Raw genomic sequence first — 21,761 nt, forward strand, 5'->3', positions numbered from 1 at the left:
ATTGAAGGAAATTAGTATTAGTAAGAAGATTGTATTGGAGGAATTAATGGGGCTAAAGGTTGCTAAGTCCCCAGGACCTGATATTCTATATGCCAGAGTGTTGAAAGAGGTAGCTATGGAGATAGTGGATGCATTGGTGATCATCTTTCAAAATTGTGCAACGAGATAGGATTAATTAATTGTGAAGATGCCCCTAGGCAGCAGCGATCATAATATATATTACATCTCCCCCCACCAAAGTTTTTCTCCATATATATATTTATACATTCATTTTTTTAATTTTTACATACTACCCCATCTCTCCCCAAGTCTCAGACATCACAGATTCAATCTGTCAGGAGGCTTCACACCTCTCCCTCATCTTGTTGTTGTCAGACTCCGAAGATCAGTAGTCTTTCTCTGAACTCTTGTTTCTTGACTTGGATGGCCTTCATTGAGGTTTGCAGTATCTGATGCTTTTTGAATTTCAGGTTCAAAATCTGGTGCGTCCAAATGTATGACTTATTGACGTCTTTGATGAATAGAAATAAGATTTCTGCTATTTCTTCTTATAGTACCTTCTGAAGTATGTACTAAATAAGATCTCTGTTCATTCTCATCTCTCTGGACAATTACTCCTCTGCCTTGGTCTCGTACCCATAATTTCTTCTATATCTTTCGATATTCCTGGCCATCACATGGATGACTGAGCCCGTGCTCTGCATTTTGTTATACCCATGTGGCTCTGCTGTATTTTATCCAAGTTGTCTACCCGGAGTGAGTCCGGAATCACCAGCCTCCTGTCATACATCAACAAATCATCCACAATAGTAAAGAGCCTTCTGTGTTCAAAGAAGATTTTCATCCTCTTACACTGGGACACTGCTGCAGCCAGCCTTGCTTGCAATATTGGCGGATACAGATGCATTCCTCATCTTGCATCTGAGCATGACAAATTTCTTTGAGCTTTTTTGAACTTGCTGGCCATTGTGATGCAGTGAACTGAGAATATGACTCAATCTCATTAATATAGTTAACATCCTGTTGTGTAGGATGGTCAACAGTAACTCTGGACAATGCATCTTCTGAATATGTTTGTGATGTCTTTAGCATATAGCAACCAGAAGAAATCTGGCTGCTGAATTCATGATGTTGCAAAAGCTTAGTAACTAGAGGCAGTCATATCACCAATTCATTTATCAGAGAAACAGCCATTTTTTGTAATAATGAGGTGAATTTTCCTGTGCTAGTATTATTCCAGTGGATGGAGTACAGCGGGAGAGTGCTCCATCAAGGACAACGATCTCAGCAGTCAAACCTCCAATATAAAAACAGAAAATGTTGGAAATACTCAGCAAGTCTGGCAGCATCTATGGAGACAGAAAGAGAGTTACTGCTTCAGGTCGATGACCTTTCATCAGAACTGGGAATAGTTAGGTATGTAATAGGTTTTAAGCAAGTACAGAGGCAGTGTGAGGGGCAGCAGGGGAAAAGAACAAAAGGAAAGATCTGTGACAGGGTGAACAGCTTGAGAGATTAAAAGACAAAAGAGATGATGGTGCAAGGCAAAAAGGAGTGGCAATGGGACAAATAATGAAACAACAGATGTGTCTAGAGGAAGTGTATAAGGGAAGAGTTGTCAGCGATTACAGAGAGGGCCGGGCAATTTTTGTCATAGTTGTCATGGGGGCAATGTGTCTGTTTCCTTTTTGTCCACCTTAGTCATAACAAAAAAAGGAGTCAGGTGGAACAGTACTTCCATCACTCAGTGTATGAGACTAGTGGCATTCTACACTAAGTACTGAAGCTGCAAAGCTATTTTGAATGTCTGAAGTCAATGATACATACCTTTCTTGAAAATGATAGCCTACCCCTTTAATATGTAGTACCTAAATGGCACATCAAGAAGTAATAGTTCCTGATGTTTAATGGGAACAGTCTGCCCCTGATCTGAATCTGTGTACAGAGGCATTAGACATTTATTTGCATGTAATCTATATTATTTTGCCCTGTTCAGCTGTAGTCAGATCTTCTTCTTTGGCCTCCTTGTCTCGAGAGACAATGGGCAAGCGCCTGGAGGTGGTCAGTGGTTTGTGAAGCAGCGCCTGGAGTGGCTATAAAGGCCAATTCTAGAGTGACAGACTCTTCCACAGGTGCTGCAGATAAAATTAGTTGTCAGGGCTGTTACACAGTTGGCACAGTCAGATGCACCCAGCAGAAAAGCCATAGAGGAAACCTAGTGCAGTGCTATTCAGGTGAAGAATGGAGCCAAAGGATTTGTATTCATTTCCTTTGTGCACTGTACCTGTTTTCAGATGCTGTTTGAACTCTCAACCGAGGAAAATCTACCCCAATGCTTTTTTTTTAAACACAAGGTGAAATTCTTGTTTTCACTAATTTCAAATGAAAGGTAGAAGTGAATGCAAAGTTGTGAGATACTGCTTTTTACAATTTACTTTTCATTAAAATTAACAAAGTCATAAGCCTCACTCCCAAGAAGAGAATTTGTAACACTCATTGGACTGGCTATCATATGATACTAATGTGACATTATCTGAACCACACAATCATATCAAAACACGATATCACATTTGCCTTATAACTTAGCACAATGTAGATCTCAGAAGGGTTTTTATCTTTAAATATCGACACGTATGGTAGGGAACTCAAAACTTTCTGTGTATCAGCTCTCACTAAAGCAGAATAGCATGTCGCTTCAAGCCCCATTCCCAGTCTTGAGTGCATAAATGTAGGCCGACACACCAGTAAAGTATGAGAAAAGTGCTACATTGTACTGGGCTCAATAGTAACAATTGTTGATCTCATTTGTCACCTGTTTCCATGCATTTCTCTATATCACCGTACATTTCTATAATTTTCAACTAATCCCAATATTTGCATCTTGTTACCTGTTTGCAGATGACATAGAAATCTACAAAAACACCAGGCCGCCAGGGTTCAACGCTAACAGAAGAAGGAGCAGAGCTGTCTTGTACCACCTGTCAGGACACTTACAGAAACAGGACAAGAGCAAGCTCAAGATAAACAATGTAAGTATAAGAACCCAGAGATTACTTGATATGCTGGTTCAGACCCTTTTCTATTATATAGGTTTTTTAATTTTCGTCTTTGGTGATCAGCCTGTGATGTAAGGGAGTGACATCAATTCATCGCCTGTAGTGGAGTAAAACAAAAATAACAAGCACAGGCATACCCTGCTGGGAAAAATGCACATTTGTCATTCCTAATTTTGTTTCAGCTGTTTGCAAGTCCTGACATGAGCTAATATTAAGCATGGGATCCATCTTTTTTGTGCTGAAGGTGAAAGATTTCAACTCTGGAACATGTTTCCACAGTGTTGCCCTGTGCCTGCATCAAACATTGCCACAGAAAAAGCAATGTGGTCAGATATGGTATCAAATCTCCTCTGCTTTGCCCTTTTAAAATTGATTAATCCCAGCTTCGGAAGAATGTCTCATACTGTGTTAGTGGATTGTTTGCATGTTCCACAGCAACCATCCTTATATCCTTCCTGAGTTACATTGCCAGTTTAGTGCTAATTTATCATAACAACACTCAATTGTGTTCATATTGCTATATTGACATAGAAACATGTCCCAGGAAAATGGACACCGAGCTAAAGGAGGAGATATTGGGGAGGGGCCGATCAAAAGGTTGATCAAAGAGGTGGGTTTCAAGGATGGTTTTAAAGGACCAGAGGGAGTTGGAATAGTGCAGTGATAAGCATGTTAGTGCTTTCAGTCCATGCTCATTCAGAGCTAGGTTCAGACTGCCCTAACTCATTTCTCACAGCTTTCAGAAAGGACTCTTGCACACAACAGAAATAAATGTCCATCCTATACCCCATCAGTCTGGGTATGTTTTTAGCCTGTAGCACAAAGTATTCTAATCCACACAGAGACCCTTTTCCACAGGTCACACAAAACAGCAGTGCCTTTAACTACACATACTGCAATATCCTCATGAATGCTCATTAGATTGCTAATTGCTTGATACCTATAACAGGAAGAAGTTAGGTCAGGTCAAAACTTTTTCAAAATAAGATGGACAAAGAGTAGGGTTTAAGCTTCATTTTGAGTTAGAATTGTGTTTTAAGATTATATTTAAGAGTATATTTTAGATCAGGAGGGTTAATTTTACATTAATAAAGATAATCCTTATTTTGGATTGGCTTTATTACTGTAATTTTTTCAACGTTCGTGGATGAGCTGAAAACCAGTCAACCTGTTAATAATATGAGTTAATTATATTTTCAAGTTAATTTTTCACATACTAAAAAAAATAATGCAATAAAATGTCACGGAATTAATTAGAATTTCTAGTCCTGTTCCAAGTTTAACATCATAAAAAGATTAGGTGATTGGCACAAGATTGCTGGCCTTCAGCAGCTTACACTTAGCAGCAGAAAGGAAACAATGGTGTATCCAATCACCTGTTCCTATTCATGGGCAATTGCTTGCGGGGCATTAGCTGCAATCGCCAACTCCATCAATAAAAACCATGCAGTCTGAAAATCCATCCCAGCTTTGTAACATTGTGTTTGAATATTATCTTTCAGAGACAGTTGGAGGAGATTCCTGTTGACTCAGGCACACATTTTATTAGTTTGTTTTAAAATCTAGCACTGTGACTCCATCATGGAGGTAGATATCACAGTAATTAATTAAAACATGATACTTTGGAAGCTGTACATGCTGTTGATTTGATTTTGCTCTGACTATTGTTTCATATTAGGGAGCAGTGGGACTGGTTGAAAAGAGAAGTTGAATCCATAAAAAATCATGTTTAAATCATAAAGTGTAAGCATCATTGACTTTTACAGCAACCAAATGAGTAGCAAGTGTTCCGTTCTACTGATGCAGAAGCAATTCTGTCAGGTTCATGGCTTATAAAAACCTGCATGAAGGTGCATGTTATTCTTGCAAGCAGTGGTCATTGCCTAAGTGGCCATTATTCCAGTGTGAGCCTGGATAGTAAATGTCAGCAGGCTATCTGACTGTGGAAGAAATCAGAGCTAAATTAGACTGTGCCCTTATGCAGCATCCATACACGTAAAATCCAGTAGGATTTATTATACAGCAAACCAGAGGTGGGAACCCTGTTTGTTTTTTTTCTTCTCCTTGCCCACGACTTGTCCTGGGCTGAGATCAAAGACCAGGGGCTGGATTTTAACAAACCCTCAACGTCGTGATCCATGGCAGGGGGGGGCCCGAAAATGGCTGAGGATGAGGCCTGCCACAGACCTCGACGTCAGCAGGTCCCAGCGAGGCTCTGCGGCGGGCCCTCCGTGGATGGGCGATGGGACCACAATTTAAATATGCAAATCAATAAAATTAATAAATTTAAATACACTTACCTCCAATCTTGAGGGCCCGCCACAATCTTCGGCACGGCAGCCGGCACTCCCCCAACTTCAGATCCCCATCCAGGGAGACATGGCACCACACTGGTGGGGCGGTGGGGAGGAGGTATGTTTTTCAGTGCAGTGGTAGGGGAGCAGCAGGTCAAATAAATGTAATGGGTCTAGGGGATGGTGGGAAGATTTGAACCTTAAACCTTGTGCAGTTTGGGGGAGGAAGGTCAGATATAAAAGGTTAAGTGTTTTTTGGGGGGGGGGGAGGGCAAATAGTTATTGTAATTGCTTTTGGGGGGGTGAGAAAGGGGCATTAGAAATTTATTTATTTAATTTTGGGGATCCTTCTTTAAAAATTTAAATATGTTCGCAGGGCTGGCTCCCCTTTAAAAATGGTGCCAGTGCCTGCGCACAGGCAGCTGACGCCATTGCCGGGGACAGACAGCCCACGCCCTCCACGTGATTGGGGGAGGCGGGCCGCCCCAGCTATTTAAATGAGCCGCTGCGCTTAAGATTGTGGCGGCTCTTTGGCATGCGGGTCACGTGGGCAGGTCGCCATTTTCTGAGCTCACTGCCAAGATCAGCAGCGGGATCTTAAAATCCAGTCCCAGGAATCAAACCTGGGATGTGCTTGGTCTTTATGGCTCATCAATGGACATTTTGCCAGCATTTTCTGCCCCTGCACTCACCATTCCCCACAATTCTTCAACCATTTGTGTGTTCACAGGTTAAACAATAGGCTAGCGCAGTGGTCCTTAAACATTTCTGGTTGAGTGACATCTTATCAAATGGATTTGTAACCATGGAACCCCGCCACATACACCAAAATAATAACATTATATAATGCTCATAACATGAAAGTGCTACATTAACGAGTGTTTTAATAATGCTTTTAAGAAAACAGGTATTTATTTACAGATATCAGGTGGGTGTGCCTGCTTCTCACTGGAGAGTCTGCCTATTTTGATGTAATGTTTGACAATGGCACTTGTAAATTATTCTATACAAATGCAAATGTTTCTTGCTTCTCATGGAGAAGTGGATAGAATTACAGAATGTGGTCCCCCAATACACCCATAAAAATCCCATATAATTAAAATAAAATTTGATTTACTCAGTCTGGTAGACCTGTAGAGCACTGGGAAATCGGCCGAAGGATGGTCTGAGACTAATCTTTGTGCGTCATCTCCATGCATGACCCTGCACCAATGCAAGAGGCTGCAGACTCAGTTAACAATGCCATATTACTCCACACAGGGCTTTTAGCCAAAAAGCTCAGTGTCCTATGCAGTGACACCTGGCCTGAGTGGCTAAGTGGTGACAAAATGAGAACCAAGCTCCGATCATGGCGTCCTGGATGTTCACTCACCCGTAAGGCTGCCCCTGCTCATTAAGCACTTACACCTTATTTTGTGGACCCCCCGGAAAGCCTTTATGGACCCCCAGTGGTTCATGGACCCCAATTTGAGAACCACAGGGTTAGTGATCTCAAAAGCAGAAAACTCCAGTCTTTGTCTGAGTCAGTGGTTTGCTTACAGAATTCTATTTCTCCTGTCCAAACCTGTGCTATCTAGAGTTTGGGAATATGGATTCATGGAGTGCAATACATCCCCTATAACATTCAGAATCATAGAAGCAATAGACCTGACTAGGGTAGATAATAAATATCATACAAATTGCATAATCACTCAGGAAAATGTTAAAATGTTAGAAGCTATTATTAAAGAAGTTATAGCAGGGTACTTAGAAAAATTGAAGGTAATTAGGCAGAGTCAACATGGTTTTGTTAACGGAAAATCATGTTTAACCAATTTATTGGAGTTCTTTGAGGGAGTTACATGTGCTGTGGATAAAGGGGAAGTGGTAGATCTACTGTACTTAGATTTCCAGAAGGCATTTGATAAGTTGCCACATCAAAGGTTATTGCAAAAAATAAATTCTCATGGTGTAGAGGACAACATATTGGCATGGATAGAAGATTGGCTAGCTAACAGGAAACAGAGAGTAGGCATAAAGGGGGCATTTTCTGGTTGGCAAGATGTAATAAGTGATGTGCCACAGGTTTCTGTGCTGGGGCCTCAACTTTTTACAATTTATTTAAATGACTTAGATGAAGGGACCGAAGGTATGGTTGCTAAATTTACTGATGACACAAAGATAGGTAGGAAAGTAGGTTGTGAAGAAGAGATAAGGAGGCTACAAAGGGATATAGATAGGTTAAGTGAGGAGGCAATAAATCTGGCAGATGGAGTGGCAATGTGGGAAAATGCAAAGTTGTCCATTTTGGCAGGAAGAATAAAAAAGAAGCATATTATCTAAATGGTGAGTGATTGCGGAGCTCTGAAATGCAGAGGGATCTGGGTGTCCTAGTGTATAAATCGCAAAAGGTTCTTATGCAGGTACAGTAAGTAATTAGGAAAACTAATAGAATGTTGTTGTTTATCATGAGGGGAATTAAATACAAAAATAAGGAGGTTATGCTTCAACTATACAGTGAGACTGCATCTGGAGTACTGTGTACAGTATTGGTCTCCTTATTTAAAGAAGGATGTAAATACATTGGAGGCAGTTCAGAGAAGGTTTACTAGACTAATAACTGGAATGGGCGTGTTGTCTTATGAGGAAAGGTTGCACAGGCTAGGCTTGTATCCACTGGAATTTAGAAGAGTAAGAGGCGACTTGATTGAAACATATAAGATCCTTAGGGATCTTGACAGGATGGATGTGGAAAGGATGTTTTCCCTTGTGAGAGAATCTAGAACCAGGGGTCACTGTTTAAAAATAAGGGGCTGCCCATTTAAGACAGAGATGAGGAGAAATTTTTTCTCTCAGAGGGTCGTGAGTCTTTGGAATTGTCTTCCTCAAGAGGCGGTGGAAGCAGAGTCTTTGAATATGTTTAAGGCTGAGGTAGATAGATTCTTGATAAGCAAGGGGGTGGAAGATTATCGGGGGTAGGTGGTAATGTGGAGAAATCAGTTCAGCCATGAACTTATTGAATGGCGGAGCAGGCTCGAGGGGCTGAGTGGCCTACTCCTGCTCCTAATTCGTATGTTCGTATGTTTGTATGTATGTTCATATGGTTTTGAACTCACTTTTGCTCCATTTCAGTGAAGTTGCCAACTTTGTGTTAATTAATTCTAATAGAAAGGACTGATACTTCATTGATATGAATAATGAACTGTTAGAATGCTACTTGTAGTGTTACCAGTACACGATTGGAATACAATAAAATAAATTGCTTTTTGAGTATATAATATACAGATCTTCATGAAAACAAGGCACCGCAAATCATTCTTTGGACATATCAGATATCTGTCATTCCTCAGAAATTCAATCCAGTCTTCTAGAGTTAATCCTGAATGTTAATGTGATTCAGTTCAAGATATCAGATAGAATAAACAGCATTCATTGTGACTTCCTGTGATTTAACTCACCCCAGATTATCCTTCATGCCATCATTGGGTGTAGCAACAGGCAGCAGGCAACTAGACAGGCAAGAAACAGTCATTGCTGCATCAGCATTCTGTGAGATAGCTCTGGTTTAATTTGGAATGTTATGCATCCAAAAAGAAGATAAATGTAGGAATAGGAGTAGCATATTCATTCCCTCGATTCTGTTCCAATATTCAATTAGATCATAGCTGATCTGTACCTCAGCTCCATTTATCCACTATGTGAAAAATGAAAACTTGAAAAATGACTTTGTTTTCCAATCATGCAAAGAAGCCTAGATGTTTGAAATGTCAGGTCTCCACATTTTACATTTAGTATTTTTAGTCTAACTGTATAATTTTCTTTTTGATTTCTCTTCAATAATGCATGCTTTCAAAATAAGGGAAAAGAGAACATAAAATCTGGCAAGAGGTCCAGTTAAGAACAATCCCACAGTTCCCAATTTGTGAGTAAATGGATGCTATGATGCAAAACTGCATCCTGCTCAGCATCATAATCCTGTGTAAAAACATAAACATATCACTTCATGTGGTTTAGTGTAGACAAAGTCTCTGCACCAATCGCTTTTTCTCTTGAATCATCTGCCGACTTCCATGTTTTCCAGAGGTTTGTTTAAATCTGTTCCATTATGGTCCTGCAGAAGGGATTAAGATTTTCTTTAAATTGAAACAAGTGTCAGCAAACTTTGACAGAATGGAAAGGGATTACTATGTATAGGGGTCCAGCTATCACAGCTATCCTCTTTGAAAGCACTTGAAAAAGTTTTACATTGTTTATAGGTGGTAGTCTTTTTATTATTAATTTTACTGTTTATGCAATTATTTGCTGCTTGTTTCATCTTTAAGGTACAATGTTCATACAAGGCAAAGAGGTTTGCAGTTAGCAAGTTGGTTACAGAATTCAGCAGGAACAACATACATTGATGAAATGAACATAGTGAAATACATTATTGAAATTCTGATGCACATGACTTTGTGCTGGAATAAAAGACAGAATTATGACAACAGTCTTTGATCAACAGTATTGCAGAATTACACCCTGGAGAAATCTAGGTCAAGGGTCAAAGCTTATAGTGTAGTACAATTCTTCTTCTTCTTCTTTGGGCCTCCTTATCTCGAGAGACAATGGATACGCGCCTGGAGGTGGTCAGTGGTTTGTGAAGCAGCGCCTGGAGTGGCTATAAAGGCCAATTCTAGAGTGACAGGCTTTTCCACAGGTGCTGCAGAGAAATTTGTTTGTCGGGGCTGTTGCACAGTTGGCTCTCCCCTTGCGCCTCTGTCTTTTTTCCTGCCAACTACTAAGTCTCCGACTCGCCACAATTTAGCCCTGTCTTTATGGCTGCCCGCCAGCTCTGGCGAATGCTGGCAACTGACTCCCACGACTTGTGATCAATGTCACACGATTTCATGTCGCGTTTGCAGACGTCTTTATAGCGGAGACATGGACGGCCGGTGGGTCTGATACCAGTGGCGAGCTCGCTGTACAATGTGTCTTTGGGGATCCTGCCATCTTCCATGCGGCTCACATGGCCAAGCCATCTCAAGCGCCACTGACTCAGTAGTGTGTATAAGCTGGGGGTGTTGGCCGCTTCAAGGACTTCTGTGTTGGAGATATAGTCCTGCCACCTGATGCCAAGTATTCTCCGAAGGCAGCGAAGATGGAATGAATTGAGACGTCGCTCTTGGCTGGCATACGTTGTCCAGGCCTCGCTGCCGTAGAGCAAGGTACTGAGGACACAGGCCTGATACACTCGGACTTTTGTGTTCCGTGTCAGTGCGCCATTTTCCCACACTCTCTTGGCCAGTCTGGACATAGCAGTGGAAGCCTTACCCATGCGCTTGTTGATTTCTGCATCTAGAGACAGGTTACTGTCTGGGTTGAGCACTACCTAGAACTGTACTCCAGGGAGAATGCTGTCACTGAGACTGCCCTCAATGCAGCCCAGCCTCTACCAGTCATGGATGAGCTGGACATACAGCCAACCAAATCGGAACTCAGTGATGCCATTGATTCTCTAGCCAGCGGAAAAGCCCCTGGGAAGGACAGCATTACCCCTGAAATAATCAAGAGTGCCAAGCCTGCTATACTCTCAGCACTACATGAACTGCTATGCCTGTGCTGGGACGAGGGAGCAGTACCCCAGGACATGCGCGATGCCAATATCATCACCCTCTATAAAAACAAAGGTGACCGCGGTGACTGCAACAACTACCGTGGAATCTTCCTGCTCAGCATAGTGGGGAAAGTCTTTGCTCGAGTCGCTCTGAACAGGCTCCAGAAGCTGGCCGAGCGCGTCTACCCTGAGGCACAGTGTGGCTTTCGTGCAGAGAGATCGACCATTGACATGCTGTTCTCCCTTCGTCAGATACAGGAGAAATGCCGTGAACAACAGATGCCCCTCTACATTGCTTTCATTGATCTCACCAAAGCCTTTGACCTCGTCAGCAGACGTGGTCTCTTCAGACTACTAGAAAAGATCGGATGTCCACCAAAGCTACTAAGTATCATCACCTCATTCCATGACAATATGAAAGGCACAATTCAACATGGTGGCTCCTCATCAGAGCCCTTTCCTATCCTGAGTGGTGTGAAACAGGGCTGTGTTCTCGCACCCACACTTTTTGGGATCTTCTTCTCCCTGCTGCTTTCACATGCGTTCAAATCCTCTGAAGAAGGAATTTTCCTCCACACAAGATCAGGGGGCAGGTTGTTCAACCTTGCCCATCTAAGAGCGAAGTCCAAAGTACGGAAAGTCCTCATCAGAGAACTCCTCTTTGCTGACGATGCTGCTTTAACATCTCACACTGAAGAGTGCCTGCAGAGTCTCATCGACAGGTTTGCGGCTGCCTGCAATGAATTTGGCCTAACCATCAGCCTCAAGAAAACGAACATCATGGGGCAGGACGTCAGAAATGCTCCATCCATCAATATTGGCGACCACGCTCTGGAAGTGGTTCAAGAGTTCACCTACCTAGGCTCAACTATCACCAGTAACCTGTCTCTAGATGCAGAAATCAACAAGCGCATGGGTAAGGCTTCCACTGCTATGTCGTACAATACCAAGGTTGAAAAGAACAGAAAAGGATGAAACTGAAGTAACAACAGTTAGATGACACCAAACTTGTGTTTTAAAAACCAGTAGAAAGAAGAACGGACTGCGAGAGGAAAAAGGTCCAAAGTTTTGATGTCTGGAAAAGACATGATGAATCTTTTAGAAGGGTGGTGGGTGAGGGGAGGGGGCAATTTTCTGAATATGTGCTGGTGTGGGGATGAAGAATGATGAGTAGTGCACCCATGCTTTCCTAAAATGCTTGGGTAGTAGGCAAGGTTTCCAGTATTAAATATACAATGCTGGAAAGGTAGCATTTAATGCCCATCACGAATTGCCCTTGAACTGCTGCTATAGGTTTGCTGATAGTACTCCCACAAAGGTATTAATTAGCAAATTCCAAGATTTTGACCTTGTGACAATGAAGAAACAGCAATGGCAGTCAGAATGGTATGTGACTTGTGCAGGAATTTTGAAAAGATGGTGTTTCCATGATGCTGCTCTTGTCTTTCTCGGTGGTAGAGCTCAGGGGCTAGGAGGTGCTGCTGAATATCATTATCAATCCACCAGCCAATTAGATCACCATGATTTAATAAATTGCCTAAAGATATGTTTCTAACATTTGACCTGTAGTGAAGGGAATTAATTCACCAGTAATCCTTTTAATGCTGAATCTATCTTGCAGATTTCAAAATATGTACATTGTAGACATGCCATATTTATGGACAAAATTTGTGTATGGAAGTCCCATGCCTTCCGATCTCCGTTTGGGAATTCAAGGAGAGACAGTGATGGGGAGGGGGGAAGGAGTGAAATTATCAGCGTGGTGGGGGGGGGGGGAGGGAGTGAGAAAAACACTTTTTATTGGCTTTGGGGATGGTGGGAAGGGGTTGAAGGGCAAATGTGACAAGGTTGGGGGGAAAGTTCGAGTTGGGAATAAAATAAATTTTTCAGATATAGTCCAATAAAAAAAGACATTGGCTGGGGGGGTGGTGTTGGAGGTTGGAGAAGGGCCTCCAGCTTTTAATTATTTTTTCATGAGAATGCACAGAAATCTAACTTTAAAAATTAAATTTTTTTCCTAAGGGCTTGAAGCCCTTTAAAAATGGCACCAGCACCAGCGCCTGCGCAGTGGCGCCGGACACTGCTGCAGGGGATGGACCAGCTGCCCCCTCTACGTCATTGAGGGCAGCCGAGAACGGTGGCAAGCTTATCAGATTCAGCCCGTGGTGTTACAAATTTGGTTCTGCCATAGATCCCTGCTCAAGTTCAGTGGCACCATTCGCTTCCATAATGGATCAGAGCATCTTTCTTTTTAAGGGAGATGACCGATGCTGCTTGTCTACTTATATGATAGCAGGACTGGAGAGGGTGTAATGGTAGTATCATTTTGTAAGCAGAACCCCCATATTTGCATGCCTATCTCTTCAATTTCTCCAAAAGAGGACTGAGTTAACACTAAATGTAATTAGGTTTGCTTCAAAATAATAAGCTACATTATTCCATATAAAGTTATATGTGCACAGGAATAGTTATGATCAGATGCAATTAATCCTATTGTTACAAATTAACTCCATCACTATCATAAAAATAATGAACACACCACACTATCCCATTTCAGTGGGACATCTCACTTCAATTAGACAGACTAACTCCCCTGCAGTCTGACCTAGCGCCCAAGGCAGGACCTTCTCTCCTTACAGACTCCTACCTGAGCAGCTTTCTTTTTCCAAAAGCCAGATTGCCTTTTCAGTGTCTGTCTCTCTTAACTCCTACATCACAGACAGACAGAAATCAACCAGATTTCCAAATAAATTGGAATTAAGAAATAAGAGGTGTATTTACAAATACTCAGACAAACTCATGATCAGTTGTCATTGGCCTGAATCTTATTTGGGCTCCCTTTGAACTCGCCTGCATTCAGCAGCTGCCACCAAGCCCCAGTGATATTACGCGCGGGGGCCCATTTGCATCACTACGACGCGCTGCTCCCCCCACCCCACTATATTACGTGGGGAGAGGTGGGACATCTGGCACAGTGAGGAACCTTTTGACAGCTTTGTAGCAGGTGCTGGGGCCCTATTTAAAGGGCCCCAGCACCTGCTTCCTGACAGCTGTCAAATAAATAGTTACCTCACTGTTGAAGAGTGAGGCTGCTGTCAATCTGGCAGCAAAGCAGAAAGTGCTGGAGAAACTCAGGAGGTCAGGCAGCATCTGTGGAGAGAGAAGCAGAGTTAACTTGACCAAGTTCACAGACCTGAAACTTAACTCTGCTTCTCTCTTCATAGATGCTGCCTGACCTGTGGAGTTACTCCAGCACTTTCTGCTTTGCTGCCACATACTTACCCTGCTGTGTCCCACTGTCCTGTGAAGTTAAGATCCTCTTCTTCCACTCAAGTGTTACATTGCTTCTTGTAGGCGTGCCACACCTGGGTGAATAATCTTAATTTTGCATGTACCATAAAAGGCAAATACAGAACAGAAATAAAACCATAATTGAAGAATATTTACATACTATGGGCTTCTAATCATCTGACTGTGAAAAGCTGCAGACTAATATGCATTTGGAATCTGTAATCATTTCTCTGCAAACTGTTATGTGAAAATACATGTAACAGCAATTAAACGATCTTTGTTAAAAAAACAGGAAAATATGTTCATATTCTAGCTGCATTGCTAACTAGAGATATGACACCAATAAATATGATCAGCTGCTGCAGAAGCAAAGTATTCATGAACATGTTTTGATGTGTAATGTTTGAAAACCATGACAACAGCACAGATTTCCACACCAGTCCTGCATTGGTTTTCAAACATGTGCAAGACAAACCTTGCAGCCAGAGGTTAGAGCAGTTACAAGGTGGAGTCACCTTTGCATTTAAAGGAACACACCAAAAGCCGAGGATGGCAGAGGGCTGCTCTAGGGTGGCCCCATAGTGCAGCAAAGCCTCCCTGGTCACTCTCCTCCAGGCTGTGCAGGAAAGGTGGGAGGTCCTTTCCACCAGCGATGGTAAGAAGAGGCCCTCCCGCCTGAACAAGGCAGTCTGGCTGGAGATGGCACAGTAGGTGAGTAGTCATGGGTTCATCCAGCGTCAAAGGGGATGAACGAGCACTCCCCCAGCCTGCCAGGACCCTCCAGGGGCCTCGTGTTCACAGAGTACGAGTGCCAAAGTCATCCACAGCCAAAGGGCAATCAGATCAGCAGCGTCCTCCAGTCAGGCTGCTAGCGCAGAGGTTGCACTGAGAAGGGGCACTCGCAAGCGTTTACAGAGAACACACTGACACAAATGGGAATGCATGGATATCACAGCAATATAAATACATTTTTCACTAAATGTTCCTCACCAACATGTGTGTCCTTTTCTCTGTGTGAATGATATGTGCCAGCATGTAGCACCAATGTCACATCCCTTTGCACCATTGGCCTTTCAGGAGAGCCAACATATGTAATAATATCATTGCTATGCTACCATTACTCATGAGTGTTTCCATGCATGCAGTGACATAGACATTGGCTCAGTCAGCTGCTGCCTCTAATGGTTTACGCAGGGATGCTGCAGATGTGGACTGCCGTACAGACGGTGAGCGAGGGTGATGTGCGACTTGCAGATGCTATGGAGCAGACAGCCTTGGTCTGATAAGCCACTGCCGTACATCCCTGGCTCACTGCTAGCCCTGCAGGCAGAGAGCCCAGGTGCCATCTGCCCTCCCATGCGTCTGTTGTAGGTCCTCAGCATCCTCATAATCCGAGGAGGAATCCTGGTGACGTCTTTCCTCATCATGCCAGGCCTGCCCCCTATTGGGTGTGTAGTTGTGCAGAGCACAGCGAGCAGTAAAGAAAGGAGCTGGCCTTTTCGACCCGTAGTAGAGGGCATCGACCATGCCACCAGCATCCACCTATCCCTGAGCAGGAGCTCTAACAACCCCACTGCCTTGTGGGCGTCTCGGGAGAGACCAAGGCTAAGGGAGTAAACCCTAACAGAAAATCCGGAGCGGAACCCTGAAGGCGGTCATGTGTCACCTTTGGCATGTTTCCGGCAGTTCCTGCAGCCATACCAGTGCCAAACATCATGCTCTGCACTCCTTTGGACCCCAGCAGGAAGGCCAAAGGGGGTTTTGGATGCTTGGACAACTCACAACCTCCATACATCGGCTCAGGCATGCGCCATGGAGAGATCACTCCATAGTCGCCTCACAGCGACCAAAACAACACGGAAGGCAGCAGTTACAGGTTAAAAGTCCAGCTGAATTGGCAGAGAGATTGGGCACCACAGGTTGCCTTTGTCGGTGGGAGAGGTCATCGCATCTCATTGGACAGCTACAACCCGCCTCAAACCGGGCAGCCCCCGGTCAGTAAGGTTCTGTCCCGCCATAGTCCACCTGCTTCAATGGGTGCTTGGAGCTCAGGGTCATTGCCTGAAAAGTGGACTGCAACACCGCACCAAACAGCACGAAAAAAGGAAAGAAGGTACCAGCCCTTCGTTTTGCAAGCTGGAACATCAGCACTATGTGTCCTGGCCTGTCGGTAGACCTTACACAAATCAACGATTGTCGGAAGACCGCCATCATTAACAAAGAGCTCAGTAGACTCAATGTGGACATTGCAGCACTTCAGGAGACACGCCCTCCTGCGAGCAGATCTCTAAGAGAGAAAGACTACACCTTCTTCTGGCAGGGTAGGGATCCTGAAGAACCAAGACAGCATGGAGTGGGCTTCGCCATCAGAAACTCTTTGCTCAGCATGATAGAGCCACCCTCAAATGGCTCGGAACGTACACTGTCCATTCGACTGCTCACCGCCTCTGGTCCAGTACATCTCCTCAGCATCTATGCTCCAACACTCTGCTCCCCACCTGAAGCTAAAGACCAGTTCTATGAGGAACTCCATAATATCATTAGTAGCATCCCCAATACCAAACGTCTGTTCCTGCTGAGGGACTTTAATGCCAGGGTTGGGGCCGACCATGACTCATGGCCCTCCTGCCGAGGGCGCTATGGCATTGGAAAGATGAATGAGAATGGACAGAGACTGCTGGAGTTGTGTACCTATCATAACCTCTGCATCACCAACTCGTTCTTTCATACTAAACCCTGTCACCAGGTTTCTTGGAGGCACACAAGATCACATCGTTGGCACCAGCTGGACCTCATCGTCACAAGGCAAGCCTCTTTAAACAGCGTTCAAATCACACGCAGCTTCCACAATGTGGACTGCGACACCAACCACTCCCTGGGGTGCAGCAAGGTCAGACTCAAACCAAAGAAGCTGCATCACTCCAAGCAGAAGGGCCGCTCGCGCATCAACATGAGCAGAATTTCTCATCCACAACTGTTACGTAAGTTTCTAAATTCACTTGAAAAAGCCCTTCAAAACACTCCTACAGGGGATGCAGAGACTAAGTGGGCCCACATCAGAGATGCCATCTATGACTCAGCAATGACCACCTATGGCAAACATGTGAAGCAGAATGCAGACTGGTTTCACTTTGAAGAGCTGGAACCTGTCATAGCCGCTAAGCGTATTGCACTGCTGAACTACAAGAAAGCCCCCAGCAATTTAACATCCGTAACACTTAAAGCAGCCAGAAGCACTGCACAAAGAACAGCCAGGCGCTGTGCAAATGACTACTGACCTATGTAGTCATATTCAGCTGGCCTCTGACACCGGATACATCAGAGGAATGTATGATGGCATTAAGAGAGCTTTTGGGCCAACCATCAAGAAGATCGCCCCCCTCAATTCTAAATCAGGGGACACAATCACTGACCAACGCAAGCAAGTGGACTGCTGGGTGGAACACTACCTAGAACTGTACTCCAAGGAAAATATTGTCACTGAGACCATCCTCAATGCAGCCCAGTCTCTGCCAGTCATCAATGAGCTGGACGTACAGCCAACAAAATCGGAACTCAGTGATGCCATTGATTCTCTTGACAGCGGAAAAGCCCCTGGGAAGGACGGCATTACCCCTGAAATAATCAAGAGTGCCAAACCTGCTATACTTTCAGCACTCTACGAACTGCTTTGCCTGTGCTGGGACGAGGGAGCAGTACCACAGGACATGCGCGATGCCAATATCATCACCCTCTATAAGAACAAGGGGGAACACGGTGACTGCAACAACTACCGTGGAATCTCCCTGCTCAGCATAGTGGGGAAAATCTTCGCTCGAGTCGCTTTAAATAGGCTCCAGAAGCTGGCTGAGCGTGTCTATCCTGAGGCACAGTGTGGCTTTCGAGCAGAGAGATCCACCATTGACATGCTGTTCTCCCTTCGCCAGCTACAGGAGAAATGCCGCGAACAACAGATGCCCCTCTACGTTGCTTTCATTGATCTCACCAAAGCCTTTGACCTCGTCAGCAGACGTGGTCTCTTCAGACTACTAGAAAAGATTGGATGTCCACCAAAGCTACTAAGTATCATCACCTCATTCCATGACAGTATGAAAGGCACAATTCAGCATAGCGGCGCCTCATCAGACCGCTTTCCTATCCTGGTGGCGTGAAACAGGGCTGTGTTCTCGCACCCACACTGTTTGGGATCTTCTTCTCCCTGCTGCTCTCACATGCGTTCAAGTCTTCAGAAGAAGGAATTTTCCTCCACACAAGATCAGGTGGCAGGTTGTTCAACCTTGCCTGTCTAAGAACGAAGACCAAAGTACGGAAAGTCCTCATCAGGGAACTCCTCTTTGCTGATGATGCTGCATTAACATCTCACACTGAAGAGTGTCTGCAGAGACTCAAACAGGACTGAGGCTGCCTGCAACGAATTTGGCCTAACCATCAGCCTCAAGAAAACGAACATCATGGGACAGGACGTCAGAAATGCTCCATCCATCAATATCGGTGACTACACTCTGGAAGTGGTTCAAGAGTTCACCTACCTAGGCTCAACTATCACCAGTAACCTGTCTCTCGATGCAGAAATCAACAAGAGCATGGGAAGGGCTTCCACTGCTCTGTCCAAACTATCCAAGAGAATGTGGGAAAATAGCGCACTGACACGGAACACAAAAGTCCGAGTGTATCAAGCCTGTGTCCTCAGTACCTTGCTCTATGGCAGCGAGGCCTGGTCAACGTATGTCAGCCAAGAGCGTCGTCTCAATTCATTCCATCTTCGCTGCCTCCGGAGAATCCTTGACATCAGGTGGCAGGACCGTATCTCCAACACAGAAGTCCTCGAGGTGGCCAGCATCCCCAGCGTATACACCCTACTGAGCCAGTGGCGATTGAGATGGCTTGGCCATGTGAGCCACATGGAAGATGGCAGGATCCCCAAGGACACATTGTACAGCGAGCTCGTCACTAGTATCAGACCCACCGGCCGTCCATGTCTCCGCTTTAAAGATGTCTGCAAACGCTACAAGAAGTCCTGTGACATTGATCACAAGTCGTGGGAGTCAGTTGCCAGTGATCGCCAGAGCTGGCGGGCAGCCATAAAGGCGGGGCTAAAGTGTGGCGAGTTGAAGAGACTTAGCAGTTGGCAGGATAAAAGACAGAAGCGCAAGGAGAGAGCCAACTGTGTAACAGCCCCGACAACCAATTTTATCTGCAGCACCTGTGGAAGAGTCTGTCACTCTAGAATTGTCCTTTATAGCCACTGCAGGCGCTGCTTCACAAACCACTGACCACCTCCAGGCGCTTACCCATTGTCTCTCGAGACAAGGAAGCCAAAGAAGAAAGAAGAAGTATAGGGCATCACCCTATCCATCCAGGCATTGGAAGCGCTTTTTCAGCATGCCGATCACCTGCTCAATGGTGGCTCTTGTAGCTCAGTGACTAGCATTGTACATCTCCTTTGCAGCAGTGTTGGGGTTTTTCACTGGTGTCGGGAGCCATGTCTGCAAGGGATAGAATTGTCTCCAAGAAGCCACCCCTCCATCTGTGCCATTTCAGTGAACAGCGGTGGCAGCTGGGACCGGTGCAGGGCCCGGTACAGGGCCCAGGCATCATGGCAGTTGCCTGAGAAGCGGGCACAGATTTGCATGAAGCATCTCCGGTGATCACATAAAAATAAAATCAAAATACCACAGATGCTGGAAATCTGAAATAAAAACAGAAAGTGCTGGAAATACTCACCATCAGAAGAAGGGTCTGACCTGAAACGTTAACTCTGCTTCTCTCTCCACAGATGCTACCAGACCTGCTGAGTATTTCCAGCATTTCTTGTTTTTATTCCGGTTGTCACATATCAGCTTCACCTAGATTGAGAGGATTCCTTTAATGGTGACGTCTGCAGGCGGTAGCCTGGCGGGATGCCTGATGGCCACATGGATGCGGTCTATAAACATTAAAACCTATGGTTCTCCAGTAATGGTGCTGAAACCAATGGCCCTCAGGGCCTGGCTGTGAGAGTCCATTCTGAAGCAGACATACTCACTGGCCCTCCAGTGCAGGGCTTTGGTGACCTCCCTGATGCAGCGGTGCACTGCTGACTGTGTGACCCCACAAAGGTCTCCGATGGGCCCCTGAAAAGCTGCATTGGCATCAAGCATGAGAACCGCTGCCACTTTGAGGACCGCAGGCATAGCATGTCCACCGAAGCCCAGGTCATCTTTGAGTAGGGCACAGAGACATGTCACCACCCTCTCTACATGCGCAATCACCTCTGAAACTGATGCTCTGACATCTGATGGCATGTCATATGGGGCCTGTAGATGCACAGCAATCATAATGGCCAACTCCCCTTGGGGGCTGCTGCTCACGATCGGGGGCCTCTACATGGATCGCACCTGCCTGTTGATTTTGCGTCTGGCGCATACGGATCCTCAGGAGCAGAGGATCACACAATGTAAAATGAGCCATACCTATTTTCATGTGATAAATAAAGTTGAACCCTTCATTTATTTGAAGGTTCCTAACAGGGCAGGGATTGGTGTTGATGGGTACATCAGAAGCTTTCATGAATCGACTATGCGGCGTAGCATGGCATTGCCTGTCTTGGCCAGCACTCAGAGCGACACAGCATGACCACATCAAGATCATACCATTTGCCCCCACCATCCATATAACCTTCATGCTCCCACCCTCTCTGGCACCCTCCCCACCCACAGGGTGACTGGCATGCCATTGCCCCCTCACAAACACAAACAAATGCATAGCGTACACTGTTTATGGAGGGAGGGTACACAGTACCTCCCTTCATGCCTGCAGAGCTTTCCCTCCAGTAATTCCAGACCCCCTCCCTCCTCTCTTTAAGAGTGCAGAGCTGAGACCCCTGTGATCCCCCTCTCTCCCCTCCCTTCCAGTATGCAGAGTGAGACCCGAATATCAGAACTTCTGTAGCGAAACCTTATGCCTCTGATGATCCTCCAGCTTTTCTGTTCATGAATGGCTGCCCGTTCAAAGTAAAATCAGGAAGTGTGCATCAAGAGGCGGTGGGCTGCTTAATCAGGAGAGGTAAGTCCCATTTTGAATATGGTAATTGGGGTGCTGCCGCCGAGCGGCGGGGTGGGGGGGGCCACACCGAGGTCCCCCGCCGCCCGTAATATGTGGTGGGCCCTTCTCGACGTCGGGGGTCGAGGCTGGCCTCTCCCCGCAGAATTTTATTGGACGCCGCGCCGCGGGGCTGGTAAAATTCAGCCCATTTACTTTATGGGAAAAATAAGTTCTCTTTAGTTTATCTACCTACCATTGCCTGAGTGCCCTTTTTAAGCTTGTCATTCATTTTAAAGGCCTGATATCAAAGGAATTCTTTTTACAAATTATTTATGTGAAAATGCTCAAAGGATTCCTGGACATGACAGGCAATTTAATGTAGCCTTGACAGCATCGCCCACATCTTATTAGCAAATAATAATAAATTATTCTATGATCTGGTTTGGATGTTAAAGCAAGCTTGCTTGCGTCAGAAATCTTTCCTGAATCTTTTTAGCTGAAGGGTGATACCCCTTTACCTTTGAATGC

At 44.9% G+C, this 21,761-nt stretch overlaps 1 protein-coding gene across 1 annotated transcript in view; it reads left to right on the plus strand.

Annotated features, from left to right (window-relative positions):
• Positions 1 to 21,761, plus strand: part of kcnh3 (potassium voltage-gated channel, subfamily H (eag-related), member 3) — an 868,694-nt gene that overhangs the window by 504,611 nt on the left and 342,322 nt on the right. The window contains exon 4 of the mRNA XM_068035730.1: positions 2,899 to 3,029. Coding sequence (XP_067891831.1) covers positions 2,899 to 3,029 — 131 coding nt within the window. The remainder of the gene's footprint in view (positions 1 to 2,898; positions 3,030 to 21,761) is intronic.

The sequence above is a fragment of the Heterodontus francisci genome, chromosome 7, assembly GCF_036365525.1.
Source record: "Heterodontus francisci isolate sHetFra1 chromosome 7, sHetFra1.hap1, whole genome shotgun sequence".
Classification (NCBI taxonomy): Eukaryota; Metazoa; Chordata; class Chondrichthyes; order Heterodontiformes; family Heterodontidae; genus Heterodontus; species Heterodontus francisci.